Genomic DNA, 18,342 nt, shown 5'->3' with positions numbered 1-18,342 from the left:
AGGTCACACCGTGATGTCTCCAATCTAATTTCTGTTCCTCTCCTCCCCCCTTCTTCCCTGCCTTTCTCGTGTGCTCTGTGGAATGTCCACTCTGTCTGTAACAAACTTTCCTACATCCACGACCTCTTTAACTCTCGTACTCTGCATCTGCTTGCCCTAACTGAAACTTGGCTTTGCCCTGAAGACTCTGCTTCAGTTGCGGCCCTATGCCATGGAGGTTATCTTTACTCCCATACTTCTCGCCCAGTTGGCCGCTGAGGTGGTGTCGGGCTACTACTTTCATCCTCTTGTAGATTTCAACCTCTTCTTCCACCTCAGTATCACTGCTTTTCTTCCTTCGAAGGCCACTCCATCCGTCTAGTCACTCCTCTACCTCTCTGCGTAGCAGTCATTTATCGACCCCCTGATGTCTCTTTCTTCCTTTCTCACTGACTTTGATGGCTGGCTTTCCTTCATCTTCTTCCCTCATTCTTGGGGATTTTAACATTCATGCTAATGATCCCTCTGACTCTTATGCTTCTCAGTTTCTCGCTTTAACATCCTCTTTCAATCTTCAACAGTGCTCCACTACCCCCACTCACCAGAATGGCCACTGTCTTGATCTTATCCTCTTCTCAAACTGCTCACTCTCTAGTTTCTATGCATCAGCTCTTCCTCTCTCTGACCATCATCTGATAACTTTCATACTTAAACACCCTCCTCCCCAGTTCCGTCCAATCTTAACCAATACATTTAGGAATCTTCAGGCTATTGACCCTTCTACTCTTGTCCTCCAGCGTTTCAAATCTCTTCTCTACCACTATGTCATCCAAGTCTGTCAATGAGGCTGTCTCTTCCTATAATACTATTCTCTCCTCTGCTCTGGATATGCTTGCTCCTCCCATTCCCCGTTCTGTAAGGTATACCAAAGCCCAGCCTTGGCTGACCTCTAGAATCCGCTACCTACGTTCCTATGCGTGCTCTGCAGAAAGCCTTTGGCTGAAATCCTGTGCCCATTCTGACTTCATACATTTCAAATTATCGCCCATCTCCCTCCTCCCTTTCCTATCCAAGATACTTGAACGTGCTGTTCACCGCCGTTGTCTTGACATTCTTTCATCTCAAGCTATTCTTGGTCCACTTCAATCTGGATTTCGCCCTCTTCATTCAACTGAAACAGCGCTTGCTGAAGTCTCCAATGACCTGTTCCTGGCCAGATTCATAGGTCTCTATTCTATTCTCATCCTTCTCAATCTATCTGTTGCTTTTGACACTGTTGATCACAGCCTACTCCTTGATATGTTGTCCTCACTTGGATTTCAGGGCTCCGCTTTCCTGGTTTTCTTCTCATCTCTCCCAGCGTACTTTTAGTGTATACTCTAGTGGATCCTTCTCCACTTCTATCCCACTGTCAGTTGGTGTACCTCAGGGACCTCTTCATTTCTCCATCTATACTTCTTCCTGTGGTACTCTGATCTCATCCCATGGTTTTCAGTATCATCTTTACGCTGATGACTCCCAGATCTACCTCTCCACACCAGAAATCTCAGCAGGAATCCAGGCCAAAGTATCAGCCTGCCTTTCTGACATTGCTGCCTGGATGTCTCAGCGCCATCTGAAACTAAACGTGACCAAGACTGAACTTATCTTTCCTCCTAAACCCGCGTCTCCTCTTCCCCCATTCTCTATTTTAGTGGATAACATTCTTATCCTCCCTGTCTCATCAGCTCGTAACCTTGGGGTCATTTCGACTCCTCTCTCTCCTTCTCTGCACATATTCAGCAGACTGCTAAAACCTGTCATTTCTTTCTCTATATCACCACCAAAATTCACCCTTTCCTTTCTGAGCACACTACCAGAACCCTCATCCACACTTATCACCTCTCGCTTAAACTATTGCAACTTGCTTCTCACAGGTCTCCCACTTAGCCGTGTCTCTCCTCTTCAATCTGATTACGGTCTTGTCCAAGCCGGGTAGAGACCCTCAATTATGCAGCTCATACAGACCTATATCCTTGCTAGGAGTAGATTATAAGATATTTTCTAAAATTATGGCCACCAGATTGCAGAAGCACCTCCCACAACTTATACACGAAGACCAGGCAGGCTTTGTCCACAATCGCCAGACATTTGACAATATACGCAGAACACTACAAGTAATTCAGGGGGCTCATATAATCCAGTCTCCCTTGTGTATACTGTGTTTAGACGCGGAGAAGGCCTTTGACCGTGTTCACTGGTCATTTCTCTTTGCCGTACTGGAGAGGGCGGGTATAGGAGGGCGATACGCAGAATGGTTACATCTCATATACAAGACCCCAACAGCAGTGGTACGAGTTAACGGAGCTTTGACCCGCCCGTTCTCTCTACACAGGGGAACCCGACAAGGCTGTGCATTATCGCCTCTACTGTTTGCTCTGGTGATGGAGCCATTGGCAGCCAGGATTAGAGCAAACTCACAAATCAGGGGCATAAGAGGGGGAGGCATTGAGACTAAGATACTTCTGTTTGCAGATGATATCTTGCTCACCTTGAAGGATCCCCTGTCGGCCTTTTCGGCTCTGGGAGACGAAATACAACTATATGGGGCATTGTCGGGCTTTAAAATCAATTTCGACAAGTCTGAAGCACTTGACATAAATTTACCTAAGACAACTTTAGAAACTTTGAAAACACAATTTCCCTATAGGTGGGCTAACAAGTATATCCGATATCTGGGGGTTAATATCACGCGCCAGGTGGCAGATTTATTTGAGCATAATTTCCCTAATAAATCACGAGATCTTTTCAGGGAGTTAGAGCGCTGGGAAGGCCTGACATTGTCTTGGATGGGCAGAATTAATGCCATTAAGATGATAGTACTCCAGAGGCTGTTATATCTATTCATGGCTCTACCTATCGAAATACCAGATGCTTTCTTCCGGGGCCTGCAGGGCAGAGTGTTTCATTCATCTGGAAGAAAAGGCCGCCCCGGGTGAGATGGGAAATGATATATCAATTCCGAGAAAGGGGGGGGGGGTATGGGGGGGTCCCCTCATTTTATGATTATTATTGCGCAGCACCCTTAAGGATCCTAGCAATTTGGCTCCAGAACCCGGACAAAACCTGGGTTGGTATAGATCAGAGCTGGCTTGAACCATACCCTCTTAGAGCAATACCATGGCTGCCCAAACGAACAATCAGGGAATTGATGGGGAGAAGCCCACTCCTTATCCAGAGCTCACTGGCAATTTGGTATAAGATCAGAGACCAATTTTTCCCAGAGCACACCTACTTTAAACATACATACCTCAGATTTGCCCCTCACTTTGGATCAGGTGGATTGGACACTACATATGTGGAATGGGAAAATATGGGATTGTGCGAACTGGGACAAATGTGCGAGGAGGGTGTACTCCCCTCATATTCAGAGCTTAGCCGGGTGTATGGGCTTTCTCCATTGCAGACATTCCAATATTATCAGGTACAAGATTTTATCAAACGCAAAGCAAGAGAGGAATTGGAACTTACTGAGACACAGCTGGAAAAGGGAATGACGAGTGGAGGAGGTAGAGGGGGTATTTCCCGAATATACAGGGCCCTCCTGTCCCGGCATTCTCCAGTGGAACATTACACGCATAAATGGGAGCTGGCGATGGGGAATGCTTATGATCCTACAATTTGGGCAAGAGCCTTTAAATCATTGCTTAGGGTGTCAGTATCTAGTGCATTAATAGAAAATGGGCATAAAATTTTATATAGCTGATACTACACCCCCAGCCGTTTAGCTAAGATGTTTGGAACGGACTCTGCCCAATGCTGGAGGGAATGTGGAAATGAAGGCGATATGTGCCATATATGGTGGTCATGTGAATATGCACACAGGTAATGGGAACATATTGTAGATTTTATATGCTCAGTGACTACTGTTAAATATCAGATGAAAATGAAATATTGTCTACTACATTTCAAGCCACAGGCAGTTAAGCAACATATACATCAATTTGCCACACAGGTGTTTGTGGCGGGTAAGCTGGTATTAGCAGCTTCCTGGAAAAAACCCCGGCTGCCGGACATTGCAGTGGTATTGGAAAAACTGGACTACTTTAAGCTAATGTCCAAGCTTACAGCATTGAATAAAGGGCGTTTAGCTCAACATCAGAAAATATGGGACTTAAATTATACTTGGTCTACATCATCTGTGAACTTATAAAACCATACGAACTGTTCAGGGGTGGGGAAGCTTTAGTAGCAGACACTGGTTCTTTCTAACAATATAGCGAATGCTACATACCTGTAGAAGGTATTCTCAGAGGACAGCAGGCTGATTGTTCTCACTGATGGGTGACGTCCACGGCAGCCCCCTCCAACTGGAATCTTCACTAGCAAAGGCCTTTGCTAGCGCATGCGCGGCCGTCTTCTCGCCCGAACCGGCTCATGTTCGTCAGTCCCGTATGTAGCAAGACAAAGACAAGGGAAGACACAACTCCAAAGGGGAGGCGGGCGGGTTTGTGAGAACAATCAGCCTGCTGTCCTCGGAGAATACCTTCTACAGGTATGTAGCATTCGCTTTCTCCGAGGACAAGCAGGCTGCTTGTTCTCACTGATGGGGAATCCCTAGCCCCCAGGCTCACTCAAAACAACAAACATGGTCAATTGGGCCTCGCAACAGCGAGGACATAACTGAGATTGACCTAATAACTTATCCAACTAACTGAGAGTGTAGCCTGGAACAGAATAGACATGGGCCTAGGGGGGTGAAGTTGGATTCTAAACCCCGAACAGATTCTGAAGCACTGACTGCCCGAACCGACTGTTGCGTCGGGTATCCTACTGCAGGCAGTAATGAGATGTGAATGTGTGGACAGATGACCACGTCGCAGCTTTGCAGATCTCTTCAATAGTGGCTGACTTCAGGTGGGCCACTGACACTGCCATGGCTCTAACATTGTGAGCCGTGACATGACCCTCAAGAGCCAGCCCAGCCTGGGCGTAAGTGAAGGAAATGCAATCTGCTAGCCAATTGGATATGGTGTTTCCCCACAGCCACTCCCCTCCTGTTGGGATCAAAAGAAACAACTGGGCGGACTGTCTGTTGGGCTGTGTCCGCTCCAGATAGAAGGCCAATGCTCTTTTGCAGTCCAATGTGTGCAGCTGACGTTCAGCAGGGCAGGATTGAGGACGGGGAAAAATGTTGGCAAGACAATTGACTGGTTCAGATGGAACTCAGACACTACCTCCGGCAAGAACTTAGGGTGAGTGCGGAGGACTACTCTGTTATAATGAAATTTGGTATAAGGAGCATGAGCTACCAGGGCCTGAAGCTCACTGACTCTACGAGCTGAAGTAACTGCCACCAAGAAAATGACCTTCCAGGTAAAGTACTTCAGATGGCAGGAGTTCAGTGGCTCAAAAGGAGGTTTCATCAGCTGGGTGAGAATGACATTGAGATCCCATGACACTGTAGGAGGTTTGACGGGGGGCTTTGACAAAAGCAAACCTCTCATGAAGCGAATAACTAAAGGCTGTCCTGAGATCGGCTTACCTTCCACACGGTAATGGTATGCACTGATTGCGCTAAGGTGAACCCTTACAGAGTTGGTCTTGAGACCAGACTCAGACAGGTGCAGAAGGTATTCAAGCAGGGTCTGTGTAGGACAGGAGCGGGGATCTAAGACCTTGCTGTCACACCAGACGGCAAACCTCCTCCATAAAAAGAAGTAACTCCTCTTAGTGGAATCTTTTCTGGAAGCAAGCAAGACACGGGAGACACCCTCCGACAGACCCAAAGAGGCAAAGTCTACGCTCTCAACATCCAGGCCGTGACAGCCAGAGACTGGAGGTTGAGATGCAGAAGCGCCCCTTCGTCCTGTGTGATGAGGGTCGGAAAACACTCCAATCTCCACGGTTCTTCGGAGGACAACTCCAGAAGGAGAGGGAACCAGATCTGACGCGGCCAAAAGGGAGCAATCAGAATCATGGTGCCTCGGTCTTGCTTGAGTTTCAACAAAGTCTTCCCCACCAGAGGTATGGGAGGATAAGCATACAGCAGGCCTTCCCCCCAATCCAGGAGGAAGGCAACCGATGCCAGTCGGCCGTGGGCCTTGTAGGGGTATTTCCCTGTGATCTAGCCTATGCTGGTCTGGGCCTATACAAGCCTATGACATCTTGGTATAATAAGATGGCTGCTGCAACATCTCTGTGTCAGCAAGATCCAGCTTCAGCTTGTGGAAAATCACTGACAGGCTTGCTAAAGCCAAGGACAGTCTGTGTTCTAAACACCCCCTTCTATCACCCTGAGAACGGAGTAGGGAGGCAGACATGGCTCCAGAAGTTACCATTCTCCAAGGTCACAAAACAAAGAACTCTTCTTGCCATGTACTGAACTGGACAAGATCATGATTGGTTCCTACCGTCACCTGACCGGGAGGTACGGGGAAGCGGGAACAGAAGTGAGTCGGAGACCCTTGGAAGAGGGGCAACTGGTAAGAGGACCTGAGAGATCCAGCAAGGCTCGGGGGGAGCCAGAGACTTTGTATGATACCAACATCGTGACCTGCATCCTGGTGCAAATACCTGTGGCAGAGATATTGGCTCTGATAACCAAAGGAGTGACGGGAACCTACATGGGCTAATAAAGACCTGCACTACCTAAGACACCGACAGCTAAAATAGCGTCTGGGGAGATTCTGCTCCGGTCTTATCTGAAGCCGTCATCACGACAGCGTGGTAAGATCACAGTGATATATTTCCTGGTCTGGGGTTAGGCAGTGGTTTTATCTAAGTACGACTGGTTTATGTCAGCTCTTGGTCAGGGAAAGCAGCTAATGTGTATTTTGCATAAGATGTGATAAGTTTCATAAGGATTATTAGGTTATCATTTGTACTGTTCTAATCATTACTGTACTTAGTCTCAGGATAATCAGAGTGTAGTTTAGACAATATATTTTCGGTAGTGCTCATATCAGTAAGGGATATTTTTATTGCATAAGCTAGCGCAGAGTATTTCTATTTTCTTATCCATAATAAAGCTAATATATATATCTATCAGCTGTGTCTTTCTTTTTCACTCTACACACCAAAACACCTGGAGAGGTGCCAGAAGCAAGATTCCTGTATCTCACCCTAGACAGAGCTAGTGAGTCTGTTAGGCAGACTTATGCATCAGGGAATCTTGGTATAAGTAATCTGTGGGTACTTGTTGCCCTAGGTATTATTTATCTCACCCTACAAATGGGAGCTCGTGGCGGGATCTCAAAGAGCTGAGGAAAGAATCCGTTTGTTTTTTTTTCTGTAGAAAGAAAGAAATCCTAGCTGTATAGTTCTGAACTTTAAATTTCTCTCTCTGTGTGTGCACTGGAAAGTGTCTGTGAAGCGTGCTATAGACACTGGTAGTCGTAAATCTGCTGCTTCTGCCAGCTTTACGACCTAGCAGTGAGATAAGGTTTTTTTTTCAGTACTAGTTGTGTTACTTGCTAGCAGCTTTCAGTTCTTCAGTATGACGTCACCTAGCAATATGCTCTCCGCGCTAGAAGTCACTGTTTTCGAAGTTTTAATTAGTGCAAGACAGTCTAATAAGGCAGTACCGGAGTATTCTATAAACTCTCTGTTGAAATTGTTTAGGAAAAACTCGCCTGAAAGTCACAAGGCATATGATTTTGTATTGCATTCAGTGTTGAAGGTTAAAAATAGATTGACTGTGGCAGCACTAGTGGAGCTCGGCTGTACCCTACTAGCTAAGAACGAAAGTGCAGCTTGTAGTACCTTTGACCTCCAAACTGAACTCCAACAACTGCGTGATGAAGTTAATGCTCTGAAAACAGAACGATTGGATTTACAATTGAGGTTAGAGAGCATTACTTCTCAGGCAACGGCTGGAGGAGGGGAGGGTGCTTCAGGTCCACAGGGAAATGTTCCATGTTCCACTTGTGCAGTGTTGAAAGAAAAGTGTGCAGCCCTAGAGAAAGATAAAGAGCATTGGGAACTGACTGCCCAGTCCTTGGAGAAGGATATGAGGCAGAAAAACGATTCCCTTGCTTCTAAATCTTATCAATTGGAGGAGATGATGCAGACTTTAAGTTTGCGAAAGAAAGAAGCTGATCATTTTCACTCCCGGCAAGAGCAAGTGAGAGAAACATATGAGGATAGGATTACGGCCTTGAGTAGGGAGTTGAAACAGGAAAAAGGGAGTGTCAGCTCTGCCCGGCAGGCTTGGCACAAGGCAGAAGAAGGACGGGTGGAGTTATGGGAGAAGAATAATATGCTTTCACTACAGTTGTCACAGGCTCAGCAGGACAGAGAGATGTGTGTAAAGGCATTAACTCAGTATAGGACAGAACTAGATACGGTCCAGCAGGAGGTATATGACTCTATGGAAGAGGCTACTGCTACACCCATGGAATCACAGAATAGGGCTGACTCTAGGTCGCCCAGTCCTATGCTAGAACAGTTCAAACTGCCTGAATGGTCCCCGAGAAATGAAGTAGAGCTGGAGCCTAACCCTTGTCAGTTGACAGCCCCACCCCGGTACAGCAGCCTAGTTCCCGAGACCTTCGACAGCATGCAGGAGCCTAGGCTCCGCCCAGTAAGGCCACAGAACACTGTGCAAATTGATGATGTTAACAGGACAGTTGCACCTAGGCCCCGCCCAGGAAGGTCACAGCTTATTGTGACACCTGAGGAGGGCACCGGTACAATTGGGCCTATGCTCCGCCCAGGAAGGGCGCAGCTCACGGCACCTCTTGATGACATCAGCAGCACCACAGCACCACTGTTTAAGTCCCCTACTGGAGAGCAGCGGAACTCCACTCAAACACACAAAGTCATTCCTTTATCTAGGGACCAGTATTCACAAGTAATGAAAACACTTCGGGCGATGATTACACCTTTTAAAGAGTCTTCTGAGGTGACAATCTACGCACATCTGGATAGCGTGCATGACCTTTTCAATTTCTTACAGGTTCAGGCCGACGCAGATAAAAGAGCTTTGCTGCAGTGGACGTTTGCGACTGAGTGCCAAACGTATTTAAAGGCAATTTTGGCTGAGAGTAATGATTTCTCCACCGTGGAACAAGCGTTGAAAAAGCGGTATGGACTGTTTGCGGACCCCACCGAGGCCAAAAGGGCAGCATATAATATGCGCTGCGGGCCGAATGAGAGTCCACATGAATGGTCCTATCGCCTGAGGCGCACATTTTTCGATGGGGGGGGCGGACCCAGAGGCCAAAGAGCTTGAGTTTGGGGAATTTAGGAATCTTTTGTGAAAGGTCTGCCCAATCAAGTGAAAATGTCTCTAGCAGGAAAGAAAAGTGAACCTTTTTCCCTTCTGCTAAAGCGGGCGGAGGAGCTTTTTGATATGTGTCGCGAGCAGCCTGATGCGGCGACCACCCAAGTAGTTCCTAAGAATCGCAGCAAAGTGGCTCCACCTAGTGTTTGTGCTGTTACATCCACGCTTTCTCTGGAAAACAAGATGTCAAGTCCTTCTACACCCGCCCGGGTTGGCAATACCCAATCTTACCAGCAAAAGGGCACCACGCCTCCGACTGCGCCGGAGGGCCAACAACAGGACCCGAAAAGGAAGCGTTTTAACAAGAGACAGTGGGCAGCGGAAAAGATCCAGACCCAACAAGCACAGATTGAGCAACTGATGGCGCAACTTCAACGAACAAATCCTGCAGCCGCACCCCACCCATCCTCGTCACCAAACAAAGGAGGCAACTTTCAGAAGCCCAAAGAGAAATCTTCCGGGCCAATTACAGGGCCTAGGCCGAGTGTCAAGTCCGTTGAATTACTGGAAGATCCGGTTTCTTGTGAGGAAGACCTGGCATGACTAGACTCGGACCCTCCTTCACCAACCATCAGGTCCACAGTTCATGTGAATGCTTTGTCGTCCAACAGTGAGGAGTCCTCCGTGACCGATGCTGATGCCCAGCCCTCTAACCCGAGAGGGCCTCTCTTACAGGACTCGAATGAGGAAAACAGGTATTTTCTTGGTAAACTTATTCCTAAAGGGTACAGATATACCTTAGCTCTGTTGATTCAACAGAAATTTTCCTGTCAGGGTCTACTGGATACCGCCTCAGAGGTGACGTTGATCACCCAGGGCATGTTTCAGAAACTTGAGGCTTTTCTGGGGGGAGGTGGAGAGGCGCTGCGTGTCACCCCGTGTGACTTGTCACTGGTGGCCTATGGCAATCAAAGCATCGGTACTGTGGGACGGGTTTGGCTTTCCTTGCAGTTCGGCGAGTTGTTTGTCAAACACCCTGCTATCATTACTACTGGTGCTGGTGAAGAATTCTTAATTGGGAACGATCTTCTGAAGAGATTGCAGACTGATCTGGATTATCGCCATGAAGTCATCTGGGCCCAAGTCGCAAGTCCCCTCCCATATGGGAAAGTAAAGCATATGAGCAGAGTCAGTGGTTCCAGCTCCGTGGGGCTTAGGGATTCCCCAATTCTAATGAATTTCCGGAAGTCAGAAGACCCTCACACCTGGGAGCTCCAGTTGTGTGGTGCACCAGGGGGGGATGAACAGCGTGGTGAAGTTATCCGCATCCAAACGGACCGGATAGCTGACATTGTTCTCCAGGATGACAATTTGGAAATTGTTTTGACTGACTCGACTCATACCGGTGACTCCCCAGATGCTGCTGCCGAGATAGCCCACGAGGCCTCTGTTTCCACTTCCAGTCCAGACTCACCGCATCCTCGCAAGTTGATGGACATTCAACAGAAGGATGATGCTTACACCATTCCTGTCCAGATAGCTGACATCCAAACACTCCAGTCCACGTTGCTGTTGCCTAGTGACGTTTCCTTCATCAGTGACACTCTGTTTTATTGTCTTCGCAAGTCTGTGCAACTTCACTTCAGTAAGTGTTCGCCCACTTCTGTGCAGGTACCTGGACAAGGTGCCAAGACGCTCGTGGGACTGTGTAGCCTTCCTTTGACTGTAGGACAGAAGTCGTTCACCCACCACTTCTCTGTTGTGAGAGACCTACCACAGCCCTTATATCTGGGCTCCGATTGCCTTGTGCGACTGGGAGTTTATGTGGATCTGGTGAACCTGGTCTTGTGGAGTAGACTTGATGGCAGCCCAGTGGAATCTGAAGTAACGCCTGTTAGCTTGAAGTCTGGACAGACCATACCCCAGGTCTGTGAAGTAGTCTGTGATACAAATGTGACCATTCCAGCTAGAGTGAGGGACTTTTCCATCAAGCTCTGTCTTGCCCAGGGACAGCGTCTGTTGGACAAAGTGGTGTTCTTCAACCCTCATGCTCATTTTCGTGACCTAGGGCTGTCCACCGGCGTTCTGCCATGGTTAGAGGTAATTGGTGAGACTTTTCACCTGTTAGTCACCAATCCACAGTTTGATGAAGTAGAAGTGTCTGCAGGAGACCCTTTTGGATTTCTAGTGGGAGACTCTTTTCCTGATGTCGAGGTAAGTTTGCCCATTGTTGGCAGGCTGCCTTCCTCTTGGAACACCTGCCAGGGGGGGGAGACACCTGAATGTCTGTTCACCTCTCCCAGAGGCCTCATCTCGCTGGAGTTTGTTTGGCCATATGATGCAACGGGTTCGCAAGTGCAGATGGAAGACGACTACTTGATTTTGTCCAGAAAGATGTCTTTACCCCAGAAGTCTAGAGTGGTGAATGCGGTTGAAACTTCATCTCTGCAGGAGGACATTGAAGAGCAGGTGGAAATTCCAACCAACCAGCCTTTCTCAGAGTTTGACGCTATGGTGAAAGACCAAGTGGAAAGAGCTAATCGGACCATCATCACCATTCTGAAGAAGTACGTGTCATCCTCAGGTAAGGATTGGAACATGAAGTTACCATTGGTCCTCATGGCCATACGTGCCACACCCCATCGGTCTACAGGAGTGTCACCTTTTGAGATGATGACAGGTAGGGAAATGATGTTACCAATTCATTTGCTTTACAGGACTAATGATGTGAACTTGTCCAGTGCTACTTCCTCTCATGAGTATGTCACCCATTTGCATCAACATTTGCAAAGTGCCTTTGCCTTTGCCCAGAAGAACTTGGAAAGTAGCGCTAGAGGTAGAAAAGCCTACTATGATCAAGGGACTACCTCCAAAGAGTACCAAATTGGCGACAAGGTATTCTATTTCAATTTTGCCAGAAATAAGGTTAAAGAAAAGAAGTTTCTACCCAGTTGGCATGGTCCTTTCCCTATAGTGGAAAAAGCTTCACCTGTGGCTTACCAAATTCGCCTCAGGAAAAATTCTCAAGGTGAAGATAACCTTAAATGGGTCCACATCAATCAGTTGAGACCATGTCATCCAAGTCATTTGGTTCCAGATACATGCATTGTTGAAATGACACAAACTAACCATGAAGCAGAATAGCTTCGTCTTCTTTTGTTTTTCAGCTACAAAGAAAAAACAAAAACCTTGAAGATCCGGTGCAGTTGCCAAACAGATTGATCCTGTTCCTGTTCCTGATGTCGTTCTACAAGATGTTCCTGACGCCCTGCTTCCTAATCCATTGGTGGTTTTCAACATCCCTTCCCCTTGTTCCTCATGATTTCCATTGTTTAGTCATGACTGTTGGAGTTTTTCTTTGGCCAAGAATCATTCTTCTTGTTGGGGGGGAATTTGTTTGGTTTTATTTTTATTTCAACCGATCCAGTGTTCCTGACAGTGAAGTTTTGGATGTGTGTTTGTTTGTTTTTGGGACATTTCATTGACTTTCTTTTTGAACTGTGTCCAATGCTTATGTTTGAAGACTTTCTTCATCATCACCATTACGTGGACCATTTTGTTCCTGTTTGATGTCTTCTTGATGTGAGAAGTTGTCCATTCACACCTCATTATTCATCACGGTCCACCCTATTGACTATGGTTTGGACATTATGTCGTTTTACAGTCTAAAGACTCTCATATCATTGACTTTGTTAGACTTTGTGGAGGTCACCCATGAGTAATTCTCCACGATGCAACAGTTTTAGTCTACTATCATATTAAGGACTGATTTGCTTATGCTTTGCCATGCATTTTATAATAGTATGATAATTGATTTTTGATTATGTTTTCATGTGGTAGGACATAACTGCTAACACCCTATGTTTGTTCTAGTATCAGTGATTTGCTATTTAGTTTTGCTATACTTTTGAACATTGCTATGATTTCATAAAGTATTTGAATTATTTGCTTCCAGTTATCATTACCAGAGTGTTAGTTTTGAGTTACTGACATTTACAGTTCTTAATTTTTGGTCCTGACCATGAGTCTTGATGTCAACCCGTCTAGCTGTATTATTAGTTAGGTTGGAGAAGGCTTTTACTCCTTTGTAGTAACTTCCATCTCCAAGGGGGGGAATCTGTAGGGGTATTTCCCTGTGATCTAGCCTATGCTGGTCTGGGCCTATACAAGCCTATGACATCTTGGTATAATAAGATGGCTGCTGCAACATCTCTGTGTCAGCAAGATCCAGCTTCAGCTTGTGGAAAATCACTGACAGGCTTGCTAAAGCCAAGGACAGTCTGTGTTCTAAACACCCCCTTCTATCACCCTGAGAACGGAGTAGGGAGGCAGACATGGCTCCAGAAGTTACCATTCTCCAAGGTCACAAAACAAAGAACTCTTCTTGCCATGTACTGAACTGGACAAGATCATGATTGGTTCCTACCGTCACCTGACCGGGAGGTACGGGGAAAGCGGGAACAGAAGTGAGTCGGAGACCCTTGGAAGAGGGGCAACTGGTAAGAGGACCTGAGAGATCCAGCAAGGCTCGGGGGGAGCCAGAGACTTTGTATGATACCAACATCGTGACCTGCATCCTGGTGCAAATACCTGTGGCAGAGATATTGGCTCTGATAACCAAAGGAGTGACGGGAACCTACATGGGCTAATAAAGACCTGCACTACCTAAGACACCGACAGCTAAAATAGCGTCTGGGGAGATTCTGCTCCGGTCTTATCTGAAGCCGTCATCACGACAGCGTGGTAAGATCACAGTGATATATTTCCTGGTCTGGGGTTAGGCAGTGGTTTTATCTAAGTACGACTGGTTTATGTCAGCTCTTGGTCAGGGAAAGCAGCTAATGTGTATTTTGCATAAGATGTGATAAGTTTCATAAGGATTATTAGGTTATCATTTGTACTGTTCTAATCATTACTGTACTTAGTCTCAGGATAATCAGAGTGTAGTTTAGACAATATATTTTCGGTAGTGCTCATATCAGTAAGGGATATTTTTATTGCATAAGCTAGCGCAGAGTATTTCTATTTTCTTATCCATAATAAAGCTAATATATATATCTATCAGCTGTGTCTTTCTTTTTCACTCTACACACCAAAACACCTGGAGAGGTGCCAGAAGCAAGATTCCTGTATCTCACCCTAGACAGAGCTAGTGAGTCTGTTAGGCAGACTTATGCATCAGGGAATCTTGGTATAAGTAATCTGTGGGTACTTGTTGCCCTAGGTATTATTTATCTCACCCTACAGCCTGAAGTCTGGAACAGAACTGAGGGACCTTGTGGTTGGCTCGAGATGCAAAGAGATCTACCAAGGGGGTGCCCCACACTTGGAAGATCCGGCGCACTACTCTGGAATTGAGTGACCACTCGTGAGGTTGCATAATCCTGCTCAACTTGTCGGACAGACTGTTGTTTACGCCTGCCAGATATGTGGCTTGGAGCAGCATGCTGTAACGGCGAGCCCACAGCCACATGCTGACGGCTTCCTGACACAGGGGACGAGATCCGGTGCCCCCCTGCTTGTTGATGTAATACATGGCAACCTGGTTGTCTGTCTGAATTTGGATAATTTGGTGGGACAGCCGATCTCTGAAAGCCTTCAGAGCGTTCCAGACCGCTCGTAACTCCAGGTGATTGATCTGCAGATTGCGTTCCTGGGGGGACCAACTTTGAGGGGCACGAAAAGGCGCAAAACACGACCGTCCCGAGCACGGACAAAAGAAGACTGACGAACACGAGCCGGTTTGGGCGGGAAGAAGGCATGGGCGCGCGAGGGCTAGCAAAGGCCTTTGCTAGTGAAGATTCCGGTTGGAGGGGGCTGCCGTGGACGTCACCCATCAGTGAGAACAAGCAGCCTGCTTGTCCTCGGAGAAGTATTACTTATATAACTAGCCTACCATGTGTTGGAATTGTGATCTTATCCTAATTGTACAAGGTTATGGAAAATGCACAAAGTAAAAAAAAAAAAGAAAATACTGAAGTATAATGCATGGTGTCCTTTTTTAGTTTTCCGTTTCCTCCTACTGACTGATGGACACGACACCCATATGTTCTGAACTGTTCCAGCAAAGATCCTAAGGAAGGATGAACCTTAAATATTTGCAATGCATGAACACTTTACTTCCAAATGACTATTTCTCAAGCATCCACATCCATTTCATTGCAGTGATCAAACACACATGGAGGGGGCATAATCGAACGGGGACGACCATCTCTAAGGGTGTCCATCTCTAAGCACGTTCCGGCGAAGGGGTGGGAAAACCTGTATTATCGAAACAAGATGGACGTCCATCTTTCGTTTCGATAATACAGTTGGGGACGCCCAAATCTCAACATTTAGGTTGAGATGGTCGACCCCAGTTTTCGGCCATAATGGAAACCGAGGACGTCCATCTCAAAAACGAGCAAATCCAAAACCTTTGGTCGTGGGAGGAGCCAGCATTCGTAGTGCACTGGTCCTCCTCACATGCCAGGACACCAACTGGGCACCCTAGGGGGCACTACAGTAGACTTCATAAAATGCTCCCAGGTGCATAGTTCCCTTACCTTGGGTGCTGAGCCCCCCAACCCCCCCCTAAAACCCACTACCCACAACTGTACACCACTACCATAGCCCTTAGGGATGAAGGGGGGCACCTACATGTGGGTACAGTGGGTTTTGGAGGGTTCACATTCACCACCACAAGTGTAACAGGTGGGTGGGGGGGGGGGGGGGGATAGGCCTGGGTCCGCCTGCCTGAAATGCACTGCACCCACTAAAAACTGCTCCAGGGACCTGCATACTGCTGTCATGGAGCTGGGTATAACATTTGAGGCTGGTATAGAGGCTGGAAAAAAAATGTTTTAAAATTTTTTTATACGGCGGGAGGGGGTTGGTGACCACTGGGGGGGGGGGGGGGGGGGGGTAAGGGGAGGTCATCCCCGATTCCCTCTGGTGGTCATCTGGTCAGTTTGGGCACCTTTTCGAGGCTTGGTCATGAAAAAAAAAAAAAGGGACCACGTAAAGTAGACCAAATGCTTGTGAGGGACGCCCTTCTTTTCTCCATTATCGGCCGAGGACGCCCATCTCTTAACCACGCCCCCATCCTGTCTTCGGTACACTGCCGACACGCCCCCGTGAACTTTGGTCGTCCCCACGATGGAAAGCAGTTGAGTATGCAAAAAAAATTGGCTTTCGATTATGCCGATTTGGGCGACCTTGGGAGAAGGACGCCCATCTCCCGATTTCTGTCGGAAGATGGGCGTCCTTCCCTTTCGAAAATAAGCTAGTTTACCATTTTTGACAAAGTCCTATAAACTTGGTCCTATATTATTTTCAAATTCTACAAATGAATCCGTTGGAGCAAGATTTATATAATAGACAGGCACTCATCGTTTGTCTTACCTCTGCCTTTTGGAGTGATTTCTGCAACCAAATCATCAACAGTAACATGCTCTAATCCTTTTTCTTTTATCACATCTACAGAGGGGAATATTTTACATCATTATTAAACAGATGATCCAGCAATTCATATTAGAACAAATAATCTAATGTATTTCAATGGCATTGCCAGGACTGATTCTTTTGGTGGGGGCCCAAGGACAACACTGGGGGGAACTAGGCAGTTCAGATGTTGGTACTGCTTCCAGTTTGCAATGGCCTGTGCTGCTGACTGGGTGGGCCCGATTACAAAGCGGGCAGACCATAGCCTATCTAAAGTTACGCCCCCATACATTTTTCAGCACTTATTTCTTCTTCTTTAAGTCTAGCAGATGCCTAACTTAATATTTAACTTGGAAGAAGACTTAAGATTGGATGTTTTAGTATGAGAAAGTAAAAATGTCTAAGTGAGCTTGCTTGGAAGTCTTGCATTCTATTTCCAACAAAATGAAAAAAAAAAAAGGAGCTTGCACAATAAATTAAACAGAAAGCAAGCTAATACCGCCGGGGCAGACTAATTATTAAGTAGATAATGTACAGAAAAAAAGGTTGTTGCATTTACTGTATTCAGGTTACTCTGACTGAAAAAAATATCTATGCTGCTATTATTTCTCGGTATTTTATGAATAGGATCAAATAATTTACCTTTACAATGTGCTTTCAATTGGTCTTTCCAGCCGCATTCAATTAGCTTTGCTTTCAGCAACTCCTTAAGTCTGTGAAAACATTTAAGTAATATAATATATATTCAATCACATGTTGCAAAACACAGCACTGCTGTGGCAAAGGACTAAAGGGGGGATTGCTCAAAAGATTCCTTCTACCACGAATCCAGCACAGGAAAAACAGTGCAGCATGATCTGAGTAATGAGCGTGCAAATTCAAGCTGAATTAAAATTGCGGCAGTAATTTGCTGCTCATAACTCTGAGCTAACTTTCCTGTCAGTGTGTGAGTGCTGACTGGCTCAGTCACTGACAGCAAAGTCAAAAACAATAAAGCATGCTGTAGCATGCCATGGCCCCTTCCTCTCAACCCCTTCCCTAAGCCTGGCCCCCTAATCACCTCTGGCCCTGTGGTCTTGTGGAATCCCACCCCCCAAACCCCTCCATATACCTTGCTGTAGAAGGCAGGAGAGATGCCTACTAGAGAATGACATCTCCTTGGGTTATGTCTCCGTCCCTACAGGCCCCGTCTCCATCCCCGTCCTGTTCCTGTAGGCCCCGTCTCCGTCCTCGCAGGTTCTGTCCCTGTCCCCATCCCATCCCTGTGGGCTCTGTTCTCATCTGCAGAAGCCTCGAACACTTATGATTTTATATTTAAATCTTTTTATTGAAGTATAAAAAAAGAATATGTTGTACAACTGTTGTGTATAAATTAAACAGAAAACAATAACGACAACTAGCAGCTATAACAACCCTTCCACCACCATCACCCTCTACCCTTCCTACCCCAACCATAGCTGACTTCTACTACCCCAAGGAATCCTAATCCACCCTGTTAAATTGTCCAAGGGTACAAAATACAACCCGTTCTGAATGCCTTAGAGGGAAGAAATATGCCCTATGAAGCACTGTTATGATTTTTTAATCTGTGGATGAATAAGAAGTCATCAATCATCTTAGGATTGAGTCTAGCTCTCCTGTCTTACACAGTCCCTCCTGCAATAGAAGATATCTTCTTAGAAGATGTGCTGGTAATGTTTGCTTGTTTTTCCAAAAAAATAAAAATATTGTTATCG

General features: G+C 46.4%; 1 protein-coding gene across 7 annotated transcripts in view; it reads right to left on the bottom strand.

Moving 5' to 3' along the window:
• ENY2 (ENY2 transcription and export complex 2 subunit) overlaps positions 1-18,342 on the bottom strand; it is a 32,237-nt gene that overhangs the window by 8,570 nt on the left and 5,325 nt on the right. For all 7 annotated transcript variants that reach the window (XM_030218122.1, XM_030218104.1, XM_030218114.1 and 4 more), the window contains 2 exons: positions 17,249-17,319; positions 16,568-16,642 (listed from right to left, as the gene is read on the bottom strand). In XM_030218122.1, coding sequence (XP_030073982.1) covers positions 16,568-16,642; positions 17,249-17,319 — 146 coding nt within the window. The remainder of the gene's footprint in view (positions 1-16,567; positions 16,643-17,248; positions 17,320-18,342) is intronic.

The sequence above is a fragment of the Microcaecilia unicolor genome, chromosome 1 (assembly GCF_901765095.1).
Source record: "Microcaecilia unicolor chromosome 1, aMicUni1.1, whole genome shotgun sequence".
In the NCBI taxonomy this organism is placed as follows: domain Eukaryota; kingdom Metazoa; phylum Chordata; class Amphibia; order Gymnophiona; family Siphonopidae; genus Microcaecilia; species Microcaecilia unicolor.
Note: the sequence above shows the minus strand (reverse complement) of the source record. Positions and strands in the feature narration are given on the sequence as shown.